This window comes from Chiloscyllium plagiosum, unplaced genomic scaffold (assembly GCF_037043375.1).
Source record: "Chiloscyllium plagiosum isolate Xiang-an unplaced genomic scaffold, Cpla_swu_hap1 HiC_scaffold_15, whole genome shotgun sequence".
Lineage (NCBI taxonomy): Eukaryota > Metazoa > Chordata > Chondrichthyes > Orectolobiformes > Hemiscylliidae > Chiloscyllium > Chiloscyllium plagiosum.
Window position 1 is genome coordinate 24,083,457 of NW_028270153.1, and position 17,080 is coordinate 24,100,536.

At 38.4% G+C, this 17,080-nt stretch overlaps 1 protein-coding gene across 3 annotated transcripts in view; it reads right to left on the bottom strand.

Annotated features, from left to right (window-relative positions):
• Window positions 1-456: 456 nt before the first annotated feature.
• manbal (mannosidase beta like) overlaps window positions 457-17,080 on the bottom strand; it is a 49,718-nt gene continuing 33,094 nt past the window's right edge. For 2 of the 3 annotated variants that reach the window (XM_087994821.1, XM_087994820.1), the window contains exon 3: window positions 457-2,016. In XM_087994821.1, the coding sequence (XP_087850947.1) occupies window positions 1,909-2,016 (108 nt within the window). In that variant the 3' untranslated portion in view covers window positions 457-1,908. Of the gene's footprint in view, window positions 2,017-14,651; window positions 16,702-17,080 lie in introns of those variants that run through there. The other variant, XM_087994819.1, reaches the window with a different exon arrangement.

A 17,080-nucleotide genomic window follows, 5' to 3' on the forward strand; every position in this document is an offset into this window, starting at 1 on the left:
AGATTACACTACACAATTTCATTATGGTACCAAATTCAGACTGCTAGCTTTAAGTGTAAATTCCTGATACAAATATTCCAGATACAAAATATTTACTAACAATACGCATTAATTTTCATATATAGTTACATCTGGCTGTTACTGTCCAGATTCACAAATCCTTTGTACCCTGAATAGCTCCGTACATTTTAAAGCTAGATTCTGGTAATGCAAACCAACTGTTTACATTCCTGGTATAAAGAAAATAAGAAGAACAGTAACAAAATTCATCTATATTTAACAAGTGTGTAAAGTGTGCTGTTGACAAATGAGAAATATTAATTTCAATACATTTAACGGCTGGGAACAGTAGCTTAATTCTGAAAGGATTCCATAAATCTTCATATAATGAACGGGGCCATTTCAGCAGATCACCAAATTCACATCACTCTAAATGCTGCAAATATTATTGACAGAAAAAATCATTTTATTTGACTTTTAGAAAATACAAAGGAAAGCATTCCAGTCACTTAGTAATGAATTTTTGACATAGTGTTTGATGTAATTATAATTTATGATCTAAACATGAACAATTGTGCCATAACCTTCTACTACAAAATAAACTGGAAATCTTGATGATTAGATTCCCTACAGTATGAAAACAGGCCCTTTGGCCCAACAAATCCGCACCAACCCTCTGAAGGGTAACCCACCCATACCCATTCCCCTATCCTATATTTACCTCTGACTAATGCATCTAACACTATGGGCAATTTAGCATGGTCAATTCACCTGACCAGCATAGAGCACCCAGAGGAAGCCCATGCAGACACGGGGAGAATGTGCAAACTTCACACAGACAGAATCGAACCGGGGTCCCTGGCACTGTGAAGCAGCAGTGCTAACCACTGAGCCACCCAATAAAAATGTAAAGGCAACTGGAAACAATCTACTCAATAAGTTTATGGCTCTAAACACATCATCAGGAGGCTTTTTTTTAAAAAAAAAGTTGTGCTGGAGGAGGGAAAGAGTTGCTCCAGTTGATTTACAATTTTATGGATGACGTCAAAATATGCAAGATAAGGTGGAAGGTTCTGGTGGTCTTAGTTTAGTACCTTTACTTGGAACACAGGTCACAAATTTTGCTGGGCTGCTCAAGAAACATTTGTTATCTAAGTTCCCAGTTGTTTTATGTTAAAGTCTGGCTGTTCATTACTAACAGACCATTTTCACTCAGCCTTCTAATCTCAGCTGGGCTGGTAGTAGAGATCCAAGCCCTAAATTCCCAAAGAAGGAGTATGTGAGAAAACAAAATAGCTATCAACATTGCATTCTGGCATTTGTGGTGAAAGAGGGAGAAGGTGTCCTGAAGCTTTCCAGGAAACTGGAAAACTATTGTGAAATTTATGGACTTAGATTTTTCTGTGAGTTTTAAGAAGCCCTCATTCCTGCATTGTAAAAATGCTCAGTTTTATCTATGGTTTTGGGGTGCACACTAATATGAACTTCTAGCTGGTTCCAGGCTCATTGTGGAAGAAAGATTATAAATATTTATTCTTATTTACTTTTAGGGAGTATTTATGTAGTGTTTAAGTAGTGCGTAAATATGGAGAAGTGCTGCTCTCCTGAGACCATAGTCCACAGCAATATTAAAGAACTTTTTTTGGTAATGAAAGATTCATGTGTAGCTTTAGATACAGTAACTAATACTACAAAGCTGGTTCTAACCTGGTAATTTTAAAATTTACAGAGGATGCAGGCAAGTGAACTTAAGGTTGAAGCTGCAGTACAGTTTTGTGAAAGGCCATCATACATATAAACAGCATGGATTTATTTTCAAAAAAGTTTGTACGTTTTCAGGAACAATTAATACAAAAGCAGAACTATCATAGAAATGTCTTGTTTTAATTCTTTCTCTCTTCTGGTAAGCTATCTCTTCTTTTTGCTCTCTTTCTTGACTTTTTTGCCTGATGAAGGCGTTGGAGGCTTCTGTTTTTTATTTGAATCCAAAGGCTTTGATTCAGATTTTTCCCATTCCTGATGAGGAGAAAATTCAGAAACAAAATATTTTCAAAATGCACAATAAGACATAAAAATATTTTTAAAAATATAGTTCCTCTTTTCAGATTTGTCAGTTTGGGCACATTCAAATGCTGATAAAATAGTAGCCTAATACAAAAATATTTCAAATAAACTAAAAAAAAGCAAACATGTACAATAAATGCTACCCATTGAGTTTTAAATAAAAACTACAGTTTGTGATTCCTAAAAATTGTTTCACAACAAACACATTTGGTCCTATTAATTTCCATTTTGCAGATGGCCATGCACCATACAAAGAAATCAGAATTACGACAAGCTCTCAAAGCAAAGGGCACAGTGAAATTGTAGCACAATACTTTTTACTTCCCTTCATGGCCACTGTCTTGCAGATCTCTAACAGCAAGCACAGCATTTATGAATGCCCTTCTTGTTAATGCTTCAAATCAACTGAGAGTGTTGAAGTCATTATGGAGTTGAACTTTTACCTACGTTTCAGGGGTTTTTGTAAACTGATGTTAGGAAGAAATATAACAATAACAAAATCATGTTAAGTTTGAACACATAGATTGAATTTTAAACAAATGGGCCAAGACATTAATCAGAATAATTCAGGAGTGAATAATAAACAGATTTTCGAAATGTTATATGTAGCCCAATAAATCAGAATCACAGAAAAATGATCTTACAACAAAGAATCAGAGCAAACAGATTGCTTGATTAGTTAAACTGTCTATGTTTTTACACAAGACCAGCTGTGATATGGACTGCAGAGGTTCAAGAAAGCAGCTCATTACCACCTTCTCAAGGGCAACTGGGACTGCACAGTAAACACTGGCCCAGGCAATGACACCCACACCTCTTGTGTGCATAAAAATAAGTTAAGAGGTATTTGAATTTACCAGAAAGGTGAAGGACACTTTATCAAGGTGGTTTTGAGAGAAAATGAAACATTAAGGAAACTTCGTAGAAATTAGTACTCATGTTCTCATTCTTGGGTCACCCAAAGAACGTGAAATTATTCTTTCTTAGTTTGGCTTTCCATGTCAAACTTTCAGATGGGTACTCAAGTACGGCTCTTAATAAGTGAAAATCGAGAGTGTCGAATCTTCGTCTGGAAGATAAAATAGGTGGCTAAAATTACCCTAGTTGCAGATACACAGGCTCTAGTAGCAGAAGCAACAGAGGTGGGATTTTGTTATCAAATATTTTGAGGAAAATCCTGTAACGTCCTTTACTTTAAACAAAAAAAATTATAGCACACTCAAATAATTACAAAACAAAGATAATTTTCTATATTTTCTATAACTCCTCATAATACAAGCCAACCTTCTTCTAGGATCTCCAACCGTATTTTTGAGCAAACATTCCATTTTGTAGTTTGATATTTGATTTGCATCAATCCACTTTCTCTCAGAGATCTCTTATCTCTCTAGCATCCATTTAGACTATCAATGTCAATCCTTTTCTCAGTCATACTTTATTACCTTTGGGATAGTGTACATTCTAAAATTACATGTCAATAGTAAAATCTGCAGTGAATGTGTATTATTTTCAGTATCAATGTTTCTAAAGGAATTGAATTATAATGACACCATGAAAGTTAAGTGCTGTAGATTAGCAAGACTTCCTCATCAGTAAATGATGCTGGCTATCTTTTATGATTTTTTTTTATCCGGGTTTCTTCGTGGTCAAATCTTTCAAACTTCGTGCTCCATGAGCTGTAGCGAGACACAGACCAAGACAAATATCAACTGATGCTGGAGGACCATCAACTCAATAAAGGACACTCTTTTGCCTAGACAAATTCTGCTGGTCTTCCAGTGGAAAGAGTTGTTGTCAGTGATTGAGGATCATTTCCAAGTAATTCCCAAGGTGCCGAGTATGCACTAAAGCTTGTGCTGGCTGCTACAGAGGCTCAATAGTAAAAGGCCAGAGTCTACAGTCCTCCTGCCATAGTACACTGAAGGGCTGAAATCTCTCTAAATGTCTTGAACTGCATATGCCAGAGAATGTTTGACAGAAAATATACATTGCAAATGTAAGCTGCATTGTAAGGGTAATGAGGCTCTTCAGTATCACATTGTAATGAAAGAAATTGAACAGTACTGTGCATTACATAATATTAAATTTGAATTGTTATGTAATCAACTTTTATGAGTAAAGCATATTTTTGAGAAAACAAGTGGAAACAGAAGTAGTACTTAGCATTTGCACAACCTATACAGTGTCAGTTACTATCTCCTCCTCAGTTCCACTTCCTGTCGCCCTAATCCATTCTTATTTTTCTGTTTTCTCTTTGTATCCATATTAGAAAACATAGAAACATATAAATTATTACTCAATTCCTATAATTTTCCTTTTTGCCTTTCTAATATCTTACACTCAAAACAAATCTTTGCATATTGTTTCTGTAATTCGGAATCATTTTTCTTCTTTGTTTCAAATATCTTTTCTGTGTGAGCTGTTTGCTAATCCCAATCAAACAAACAGCACACCCTTTAAGCTTCACACCATTGTTGTTCACATTAGCCTATTGCTTTCAGGATTACTTCCTTGATTTACTCTAAACTTTCTCCACTTTCCTGGATATATTTAAATTTGCCAAGCCCATTCTGACTAACATCTCTCAAGTACATAAATTGGTGCTCTTAAATGTTGATAATTTTGTTTTTATAATCTATCCAATCTTCGCATTGTCACGTGTAATCATTTACACTTAAAGCCTCATTCACCTTTGTGCTGGAGATCTGATTTTCCCCATCACACAAACAAATCCAGGATGTTTTATTTCATTGCCAGCCCCTTTGTCATAAAATCAATAATGCCTTATAGCTGGTATCATACTAGTAACTTTTCTAATATCATCTTACAGTTTCATATTATGGCTTTCAGACTAGCCTGGTCGTCTGCAGTGTACCTTTGGTAATTTTCAGATAGTAGAGGAAAATTAAAAAGGTCTAGGATCACATAATATGAAACAATGTTGTCTCCTTGATGAAAAACAGTAGGTTTGCAGGCTGCGTTATTATTTCAACAGAACTGTCAAGATGATATATTTGTTTTCTACTATCATGCAATTTGCAATATTCTTTCTCCTGCCAGTGACTTTTTTTTTTGCAAAGAGATAAAGTTTATTGTTTTTGAATAAAATGTAGAAAGGACCAAAGTAACTTTAAACACCTGCATTAATTGGCAGTTGTATTTGGGCTCAAACTACTGATTTTACTGGTCCACAGAAACCAATGACATTTTTAAACAGAGCTCTGTATTACATATAATTTAAAATTGAAAATACTTTAATAATGCAATGCAGATAGTACCCTTAATATGAGCAGAAACACTGGTGTAAGAAGAGAATTTTAATAAGGAATCCTATATAGACAAAAGCTTTACGTATTCTTACAGGCTGTACACATAGCAAGAAATTGACATTTTTGTGAGTGGAGTAGAAATACAACAAGCCCAATCTATTTCTTTCTTGACAGCTGGAGGATTCCTTTTAAAAGGAACCAAAAGATCAAGTTTTAGTTTTTTTAATATATCTGACTGCAGGGACTACAGTTAGATATTCATGGGGAAAGACTTAAAATATTTACATGCCACTCTTTTGTCTGTCACTGTATTGGAAATATTAACTTGTATTCAAGCAATAAATGGATGTCATTACCATACCAGTAAAGCCATGATGTGGAGGTGCTGGTGTTGGACTGGGGTGGACAAAGTTCCCGGTGGCACAGTGGTTAACACTGCTGCCTCACAGTACCGCTGCCTCACAGCACCAGCAACCCAGTTTCAATTCCAGCCTCAGGCAACCGTCTGTATGGAGTTTGCACATTCTCACTGTGTCTGCGTGGGTTTGCTCTGGTTTCCTCCCACAATCCAAAGATGTGTAGGTTAGGTGCATTAGTCAGGGGTAAATGTAGAGTAATAGGGAACTGGAGGTGGGTGGGTTACTCTTTGGAGGGTCTGTGTGGACTTGCTGGGCCAAAGGGCCTGTTTCAAATCTGTAGGGATTCTACAATTTAACAAAATCACACAACACCAGGTTATAGTCCAACAGGTTTATTTGGAAGTACAAGGTTTCTGAGCACTGCTCCTTCATCAGGTAGCTAGTGGGGCAGGATCATGGAGGCAGAATTTATAGTAAAAATGGTAAATGTAGTCTGGAAGTACAGGTTGTAGGGTATTGCAAAAAGTGACCTTGAACAATACATTATGAAAAAGCACTTTTAGATTTAGCATGATATTATAAGGAAGGGTTAATTAGTAATAGAAAATCTTCTGGGAAAATATAATCAAAGTTTGAGAGTGACATAATCAAGTCCAAAACTAGGATAATAAATTTAACAAAGCCAATTATATAGATACAAGAAGGGAGGTGGCCACGAATATATAAATTAATAGGGAAGGAGCACACAAATATTGGGAAACAAGAAGAAAGATAAAGTTTTCAGCAAAAATATGTTCCATTAAATCATAACTCAAATGGTAAAGACCCAGTAGCTCTATGTAAATCAGGATAGAATTAGGTTAAAAATGACTTTCTAATGTTTAGAAGTAAAGTGCTAAGAACGAGAATGGAGTGGGGGGGGGGGAACAAAGATCAACAAAATAATTGATTAAAATAAAGGGAAAAATAATGAACAAAAATAAACTCTGTCAGCCACAAACAGTGCAAGGTATCTCTCCTTACCCTTTTGGACTGTCTACAGCCTTTCATTTGGTAGATCATACTATCCCCCTCCAACATTTCTCCACTATCATCCTGTTGAGTGGGACTGCTCTCAACTAATTCCATTCTTAATTATCTAATCAGTCACAGTATTACTTGTAATGGTTTTCCTTCCTGCTCCCACAATATTATTCTGCTGTCATTCAATGATTTATCTTTGGTCACATCCTATTTCACAACTACATGTTGTCCATTAGCAACATCACAACACAGCTGAAAGCACAACATTAATTTTCAAGTGCTTACAGCACCCAGCCTGGCTTCATCACCATCTCTCTTAACTCCTCCACTCTTGTTAATTTATCTAAACTGCTCATCTTATTTTGTACTGAATTAACAGATATAATCTCCAATTAAATAGTGGGAAGATTGAAGCCACTACTTTTTTTGTCCCCACTCCATTCCCTACCTATTCCACCCCTGTCCAGGCATCAGTCTGAGACTATAACAGTCTGTTTGCAACATGGTTATCGTAACTGATCCCAAGATGTTCACCTAACCACATATTCTTACCATTATTGGGATGGTCTATTTCCACATCATTTGCTGTGCCTAATATTGCCCTATCCCAGTTTATCTGCTGTTGAAACTTTATTTTTGCCATTATTACCTCTGGACTCAACTACTCCAATGCACTTCTGGCCTATCTTTCACATTTTATCTTCCATAAACTTGAGATCATTCAAAACTTTGTTGCCTGTGTCTTAACAGAGTCTCATTAATTTGTTCCCCCAACCCCATTCTCACTTATCCACACTGACTCACAGTCAAGTGACATCTATACTTTAACATGCTCATCTGTCAAGTCCATTGCCTTTCTCTGCCTTTGTAACCTCTTCCAGCCTTTCAATCCTCCAAGATATCTGCAGTCATACAAGGTCTCTTAATAAAAGGAACACCACCACCAGCAAATTCCCCTCCAAGCCACTCACCATCCTGACTTGGAAATATATCACCCTTCCTTCACTGCCGCTGGATCAAAATCCTGGAATTCCCTTCCTCAGGGAATTGTGGGTTAAACTATGGCATATGGACTGCAGAGTTTTGAGAAGGCAGCTCACCACCACCTTCTCAAGGGCAACTAGAGACAGACAATAATTGCTGGCCAGCCAGTGATGAGTGAATTTTAAAAATTCCATAATTTTAATTTACACCTGGTAAATTTCATTAGTCAGTACCCAAAAAGTCTGAATTCCCTCCCCTCACTTCTGCATGTCATCTTTAAGACATTTGAAAACTACTTTTTTGACCAAAACTTTTGCCATTGATCTAACGTTAAATTTCTTGTGAACATTCATGAGAAAAATCTTCATAGAAGTTAGTAAAACAATTAATGAAAACACTAGAAAGCACCATGATATTTATATATCTAGTACAAAAATTAGAAATAATAGATCTAATGAAGTGATTAAGTGGTTAAACTAAAATGTTTTCACAAAACTTTGTACTTATTCCTATTACTGATGTATGATGTAGACAATAGAAGTTCCCTTCAATAGCATATCATTTTGGAACTTTCACTGAAATGTTCAGAAGAACTTTTGTTTTAGTTTGTTACATTATAGCTACAATGTTAGATTTAGCTTAGTGAACATCAACTCTAAATGAATTGTGTATTTTTGGTTTGGTTCCCAGGTCAAGATGGCAGACAGTGCAGTTGTCAAAATGTCTACTTTCAATGGTCATATTAGTTCTGAGACAATGAAGTTCATTAACTTCTGGCCTTTATCAAGTTGGGGAAGGCATTGGAAGAGGTTGGGTGGCGAGACAGTGGTGGACCCTACATTCTAAGTTGGCAAATCTATTTGGAAGCTTGGCAACCAAGCATTAACACACAGAGCATGGGCAAGTCAGAGTAATGATTCATATCTCCCTCTCACTTTTTCTCTGCCCGTCTCCACCTTCAATTGACATAATGAAGTTCCTCGTTTAATAAGACAGTGTGAAATGCCAAACTGGGACTTGTCATACCTGTTAGATAGTCCACCACAGAGGAAGTAATATAGCACAGAGACCCAAGTGGTGAGTTTATTGAAAAACAGCATCATATGGTTTGATACGTAATGAAATGGAGAATATTAGGAAAGGGACTAAGTTCTTTCTGAAAGTAATATTTGCTAAGTCATCAACAAATACAATCACTCAAATGTTTTTCACTCCATCGTCGAAAGGTTAAGTACGTGAAGATCGGTATTGAGCAAACACAAAGCACACATCTGACAGAATACAAGATTGACTTTACAAGAATGGTCAGTGTCACTGAAGTCAGGAGAATATCAACTTTGGAGCAACAAAATGAATTCTGTTACTCTTGTGCAGCAATGAAAATAAAAAAAAAATTGTGTCCTCACTTCCAGCATTTAAAAAAAAAATTCAAGTAGAAAGCATTATCCCCACACCAAATTATCTTTTAATCCTGACACTGTAAGCAAATTTAGAAAATAGCTGAAGATCATCTTTGAGATAAGGTGATAATCAGGTGCTAACCTCTTATGATGGTCTTTTCATAGCAGCTTGCAGTGATTCCAAGAGAAGGAAAGCAATTAGCTGGCTCATCCTTTTGACTTTCTCCGGTTTGTATTTTTTGCAATTCCCTCCCCCTATCTTAATATCCTCCCCTTAAGGCTTCAGGTCTCTCCATTATTCTGTTGGTCAGTTTTAAATTAGAAGAAGCCTCAGTTTTGTGTTCCTGCCTGCATATTCTGCACTTTCAATTTTGGACTGTCACTTATTGTCGTTCCCCATCAGAGGACAATGTTTCAACAAACTGTATTAAAGAAAATTTTCTTTATCAATAAGCTGATGTACCTAATAGAAAAGGAGCAAAGCCTGACCTTCTCTTGGGAAATAAGGCAGGCCAAGTGACTGAAATGTTGGTGGGGGAGTATTTTGGGACCAGTGATCATAATTCTATTTGCTTCAAAATAGTTATGAAAAAGAATAGGCCTTGTATAAAAGTTAAGTTCTTAATTGGAGTAACCCAAATTTTTGAGGGTATGAGACAGGAACTTTCAAGAGTTGATTGGAGTGAACTACTCACAGGCAAAGGGACCACTGGCAAGTGGGAGGCTTTCAAAAGTGAGATAACGAGAGTTCAGAAGCATTATGTTCCTGGTAAAATGAAGGGTAAGGCTGCGAAGAGAAGGGAACAATGGATGAATAAAGATATTGAGGCTCTGGTCAAGAATAAAAAGGAGTTCGCATATTAGGTATAGACAATTGAGATAAAGTGAATCTCATGCAGAGTATAAGCATTGTAGGGGCATTCTTAAAAGGGAAATCAGGAGGGCAAAATGTGGATGAGAGATATCCTTTGGCAGACAAGGTTAAGGATCATCCAAATAGATTGTACAAGTAGATCAAGAGCAAAAGAGCAACGAGGGACAGAATAAGGCCCCTTGAGGATCAAAGTTATCTAAGTGTGGAAACACTGGAGATGGGAGAGGTACTAAACAAATATTTCTCATCAGGTTTTACTGTGAAAAAAGAAATGGTGGCTAGGGAACTTGGGGAAATGGGAACTTGGGGAAATAAATATTGCTGCTTTATAAACAGTGCACAATACAGACGAGGAAGTGCTGGAGGTCTCAAAAACCTAAAGATGGATAAATCTCCAGGACCTGATCAAGTGTATCACAGGAAGCTCTGGAAAGTTAGATAATAAATTGTGGGGACCCTAACAGAAATATGTGTATCTTCTACAGCCAGAGGATTGGAGGGTAATTAAAGTTGTGCCTTTATTTAAGAAAGGCTGTAGGGAGACACCTGGGAACTTTAGATGTATGAGTTTGACATCAGTGGTGGGTAAGTTGTTGAAGATTCTGAGAGATAGGATTTACATGTATTTGAAGGTGACCACCAGATTAGGGATAGTCAATATGGCTTTGTGCGTGGGAATTCCTGTCTCACAAACTTGATTGAGCTTTTTTGAAGACGTATCCAAAAAGATTGAGGGCAGAGCAGCAGACATTGTCTACATGGACTTGAAAAGCCTTTGACAAGGTTCCATATGGTAGACTAATTAGTAAAGTTAGACCACATGGGATTCACAGACAGCTTGCCAATTAGATACGAAATTAGCTGATGGTAGGAGACAGAGAGTGGTGTGGAGTGTTGTTTTTCGGACTGGAGGCCTGTAACCAACGATGTTCCGTAGGGATTGGTGCTGGATCTACTTTTGTTTGTAATTTAAATAAATGGTTTGGTTAAGAATTTAGGAGACATGGTTAGTAAGTTTGTGAATGACACCAAAATTGGTGGTATAATCGACAATGAAGAAGGTTATCAAGAATTATAAAGGGATCTTGATCAATAGGCTGAGGAGTGACAAATGGAGTTTAATTTGGTAAAATAAACAAGGGCAGGACTTATATAGCTAATGGTGGGCCTGGGTAGTGTTGTCAAACAGAGACCTAGGAGTTCAGGTACATAATTCTTTGAAAGTTGCATCAAGGGTAGACATGGTGGTTAAGGCATTTAGCACACTTGCCTTCATTGCTCAGACCATTGAGTATTGGAGTTGGGACATCATATTGAGGATGTACAGGATGTTGGTGAGGCTACCTTTGGAGTACTGTGTACAGTTCTGGTTACCTTGCTACAGAAAGGATATTATTCAATTGAAGAAGGTTCAAAACAGATTTACCAGGATATTGCCAGGACTGGAGGGTTTGAGTTATAAGGAAAGACTGAGACTTTTGTCAATGGAGCATGGGAGGTTGAGGGTTGACCTTATAGAGGTTGATAAAATCATGAAGAGCATAGATAAAGGTTTTTTTTCCCATCGGGTGGGTTGAGTTTAAAACTCAGGGACATATTTTTAAGGTGAGAGGAGAAAGATCTGAAAGGGACTGGAGGGGCAACATTTTCACACGGAATTGTGTGCGGAATGACTCTATGACTGTATTAATTCTAATGGAATTAATAGTGTAGTGATGTGGATAGCTGCAGTCAGTCTGAATGTCCAAAAACATCTTTGAACAGATACATATTTCAGAGGACATTATATTGGGTTATATCATGACCATCGATGAGATATTAGAGGAAACTAATGTGGAGGAGCAAACTCCTTTCGCACAGGGGAGAAATATCACAAGTTGTCACAAAAAACAAACTCCACATTTCAAAATATCTTTGGATGATTTGCAACCTAATTTAGGAAAGATGATTAAATTAGCTAAATCTTTTAATATTGAAGTCTGAAAAGACGATAACAGTCACAAGGCACTCATCAGCTGCAATGGAGCTCTGGGGAAAAATACACTCGTCCATGCTGACCAAACTAGACTACTCCCACTTGCCTGCATTTGGCCCACATCCTTCTAAACTTCTCCTTTTCATGTACCTATCCAAATATCTTTCAAAGTTATAACTATACCTGTATCTACCACTTCCTCTGGCAGTTCATTCCACAATGTAACCACCCTCTGTGTGGAAACAATTGCCCCTCAGGTTCCTTTTAAACCTTTCTCCTCTCACCTTAAAAATATGCCCCCGGTTTTAAACTCCTCACTTCAGGGAAAGGATCTTTTCACCTCATCTATGCCCCTCATATAATTTTATAAATCTCTATAAGGTCACCCCTCGACCTTGGAGATGGGATGAAAGGTCACCAGCTTTGAACATCAACTTTGGTTTCCTCTGTCCACAAATGCCGCATAGTTTGCAATAGTTGTAGCATTTTCTGCTTTTATACAGTCATAGAGATGTACAGAATGGAAACAGACCCTTCAGTCCAACTCATCCATGCTGACCAGATATCCCAACCCAATCTAGTCACACCTCAGCATCCGGCCCATATCCCTCCAAACCCTTTCTCTCCATATACCCATCCAAATGCCTTTTAAATGTTGCAATTGTACTATCCTCCACCACTTCCCCGGCAGCTCACTCCATACATGTACCACCCTCTGTGTGAAAAAGTTGTTCCTTAGGTCTGTGTGAAAAAGTGGTCTCTTTTATATCTTTCCCCTCTCACCCAAAACCTATGCCCTCTAGTTCTGGACTCCCCCACCCCAGGGAAAAGACTTTGCCTATTTATCCTATCCATGCCCCCCATGATTTTATAAACCTCTATAAGGTCACCCCTCAGCGTCCGCTGTTCCAGAAAAAAGCCCTAACCTATTCAACCTCTTACTCTGTTCTTATTGACTTGCACACTTCAAAGCAGGGATCTCAAGACAGCATTTGAGAGTCAGAGACCCTTACATTTCCCCCCCCCCCCCCCCCGAGTTCAGTGCCACTGAGGCCAAATGAAGAACACAAACTGCCACTGTATCTGACATTAGCCAAGTGACAATAATCATATTTCAAATTCATGCTCATACACCAGAAAAAAATGATTGGATGTGGGAAGGCTACTTCAGGGTAAAAAATGTGAAAGCATTTAATTACTGTCAAATCAATATTCCATAATTATATCAAGAAACATTTAACATTTTATTAAAAATGTCAAAAAAATCTTTTTCGAGTCAAAACCAAACACATCAAAATCACAACGGGATCAAAATAAAAATCAGTTGGAAAGCTTCAACTTGTTTTCACTCCTCCACCTCAGTCATAACTGCACAATGTGCCAACAAACTGATTAATCTTTATTCACAACTCAGCTGTAACTGTAAATGGTTTCTCAGTTGGACGCACTGTACTTTTACCCTGTGATGAACACACAGAGAAAAGAGATATATTTAACAAAAATAAACCTGAATATCATCACAACTCACTTTGTATAAACTGCTTGGTAAGTGGCCGTCAGCTGCTATGGTTACTTAAACACGAGGAGATTAATCCTCTGTTGCGACCTTCAGAATAAACAAAACTAAGCTTTTCACTTGGAGACTGACTGGCAAAAGATCACAGATCAAATGTGCATTTCAGTTGAATAATATGAATGAAAACTCAGATAGCATAACAAGAGCAATGCAAGGACTGACCATTGTCACAGAAAAAGCCCAGGGAAAGTAGAATAAATTACACTTGAGCACTGAAAAGCAATGGATTCCCCACAGAACAAGACACATGATCCAGCAAACCAGTCATAATTAACTCTGGTTTTATATTACTGCAGACAAGCAAGAAAGTGTTCCTGGAGCACAAGCTAAAGATCTAAAAATTTCAAATATGCTCTGCGAAGTTAGAACATAGCAGCAGCACAGCACAGGTACGGGCCCTTCGGCCAACGACATTGTGCCGAAAGTGACAGCAAATTAAACTAATTCATTCTGCCTGCCCTTGAACCATATCCCTCCACTCCTCTCACATTTGTGTGCTCATCTACAAGTTCTCTGAATGCACATATTGTATCTGCCTCAACCACCACCCCAAACAGCACATTCCAGACTACCATCATTCTCTGTGTTAAAAACTTGCCCCTCACATTACTTTGAGCTTTGTTTCTCTCACCTTAAATGCATGCCCCCTAGTATTAGACATTTCAACTCTGGGAAAAAGATTATGACCGTCAACCCCATAAAAGCATCATAATTATGTAGACTATCAAATCGCCGTTCTAGAGAAAACACAGGTTTTCTAGTCTCATACCCTCTAATCCAGCGAGCATCCTGGTAAACCTCTTCAGCGTCCTCTCCAAAGCCTCCACATCCTTCCTGTAATGTGGTGACCAGAATTGAATGGAATACTCTAAATGTGGCCTAACCAAAGTCTGATAAAACCATGTAACATGATATCCTGATTCTTGTACTGAATTTCCTGATCAATAAAGGCAAGCATGCTATATGCCTTCTTTACCACTCTATCCACTTGCATGGCAACTTTCAAGGAGCTATGGACTTGAACCCATGATTCTGGATCAGTGGTGCTGGAAGAGCACAGCAATTCAGGCAGCATCCGAGGACAGGCAATCCCACTGTACATCAAAGCTGTTCAGGGTCCTGCCATTAACTGTATACTTTTCCTTAATATTTGATCTGCCAAAGTGCAGCATCTCACAATTACCCGGATTAATCTGCTACTTCTCCACCCATATCTGCAACTAATTTATGTCCCACTGTATCCTTTGACAACCTTCTGTATGATCCACAACACTATCCATCACACTATCCAAGTCTTGACATTTTTAATTGGAGGATAATTTTTTTAGATTGTTTCGGTGTAATCTTCACTTTCGAAAAAGATGTTGAAAACGATCTTGCAGGTTAGGTAAACTGGCCATGCTAAATTGCCCATAGTGTTAGGTGCATTAGTCGGGGTAAATATAGGGTAGGAGAATGGGTCTGGGTGGGTTACTCTTTGGAGGGTCAGTGTGGACTTGTTGGGCCGAAAGGCCTGTTTCCAAACTGTAGGGAATCAAATCTAATCTAATGTGGCTAACGTGCTTGTGGGCCTGATACAATCACATTTTAATGAAAGATGGTTAATTATAAGAACATAGGACTGAGGAGCAGCAGTAGGCCGTTCAGAATCTTTGAGTGTGATCAAGCATTCAAGAGGATCATGGCTGATTTGGTTGTTGTCCCAATTTCACTTTCCTGTCTGCCAGTCCAGCACCCCTCAACTTGTCCAGTCTCAGCTCTGCCCCTCAGACATGACCCAGCTTCCATGATCATCTGATACAACCCCAAACCAATCTGACCAGAACCTCAACCCAACTATCTAGTCGCCCACTCTTTTGTCCCACCAATCCAACCACCCCAACCCTGCCAAATAATCACCCTACCCCTTACCCATTTAACTCACCCCATCCACTTCCAAGACTTGCATTCGTTCATGAATACACTGAAAAGCTATTTAAATGCCCTACTGCAGTTCAGTGTGTTAGTGAATGAATGACCTTACCAGAATATAGCAGTCACTGCTGTTAAAAAAAAATGCATGGTTTGGCATTGACTCACTGTCCTACACCATGAGCATTCAGCTCGATTAAACTCTTAAAGTATGCTGCATATATCGGAGACATCCAGCATTGAAGACTGGAGCCAGACATGCACAAGGTAAAAAATTAGGTGCAAGTCCCTTTGACAAAATACTGCAGATGCTAGAAAACTGTTTCAGGCGGCACGGTGGCACAGTGGTTAGCACTGTTGCCTCACAGACCCGGGTTCAATTCCCGCCTCAAGCGACTGACTGTGTGGAGTTTGCACGTTCTCCCCATGTCTGCGTGGGTTTCCTCCGGGTGCTCCGGTTTCCTCCCACAGTCCAAAGATGTGCAGGCCAGGTGAATTGGCCATGTTAAATTGCCCGTAGTGTTAGGTATAGGGGTAAATGTAGGGGTTTGGGTGGGTTGCTCTTCGGCGGGTCGGTGTGGACTTGTTGGGCCGAAGGGCCTGTTTCCACACTGTAATGTAATCTAATCTAATCTAAAACTGAAATAAAAACAAGCATTTCTATTAGTATGCAGCAAATCAAGCAGCACCAGTGGGAAGAAACAGAATTAACAATAACCTTTCAAAACTGGTGAAGGGACATTGACCTGAGATATTGGCAGTTTCACTCCACAGATATCGCTTGACCTGCTGAGTACAGAGGAACCTTGATTTTCCGTGCGACATGGGCGGGGAGTATTTTGTTCGGACATTCCAATGTTTGGAATATACAGTCTGCCCGAGCATCGGGATCTTGAGATCTTGCTCGGATAATTGATGTTCGGATAATCGAGGTTCCGCTGTATTGCCAAAATTTTATGTTTTCATTTCATTAAGTCAGTGCGAGGTGACAGACCAGTGGTATTATCACTGGACTGTTAATCCAGACAGTCAGATAATGTTCTGGGGATCCAAGTTCAAATCCTGTCACGGCAGATGGTGAAATTTGAATTTGTTAAAAATCTGGAATTAAGAGTCTCATGATGACACTGAATCAATTGTCAGGAAGAATCCATTTAGAGAAAGAAACTGCCATCCTTATCCGGTCTGGCCTACATGTGACTCCAGACCCACAGCAATGTGCACCTCTGGACAATAAATGCTGATCTAGTCAGCAACCCCCACATCCTGTGAATGAATAAAAAAGAAACCCTTGAATCTGTATGCCTTTAGACTGAAGTAAGACAAGGAGCAAAACGTGAATTTTCCCTTCAATCTACCAGGCAATATTACACAGAAAAAAAAACTTTGTAAAATACTGAATTCAATGACAGTGATAAATAAATCTTAGCTTTAATAAAAGGTGCATACTTCAGGAATATATTGTAGGTGCCTTCAACCAGCATAGGTTGATGTAATTTTCAAGCCGTGCATCAGAGCGCCTGTGCCTGAAGACAGCTTATTATTACTCTGACTGAATTATTCTTCAAAACAGCCACGATGGTACAGAAATGATGGGCCAAATCACCACCTTCTGAGAAAATTTTCATCTATAATCTTATGTTTT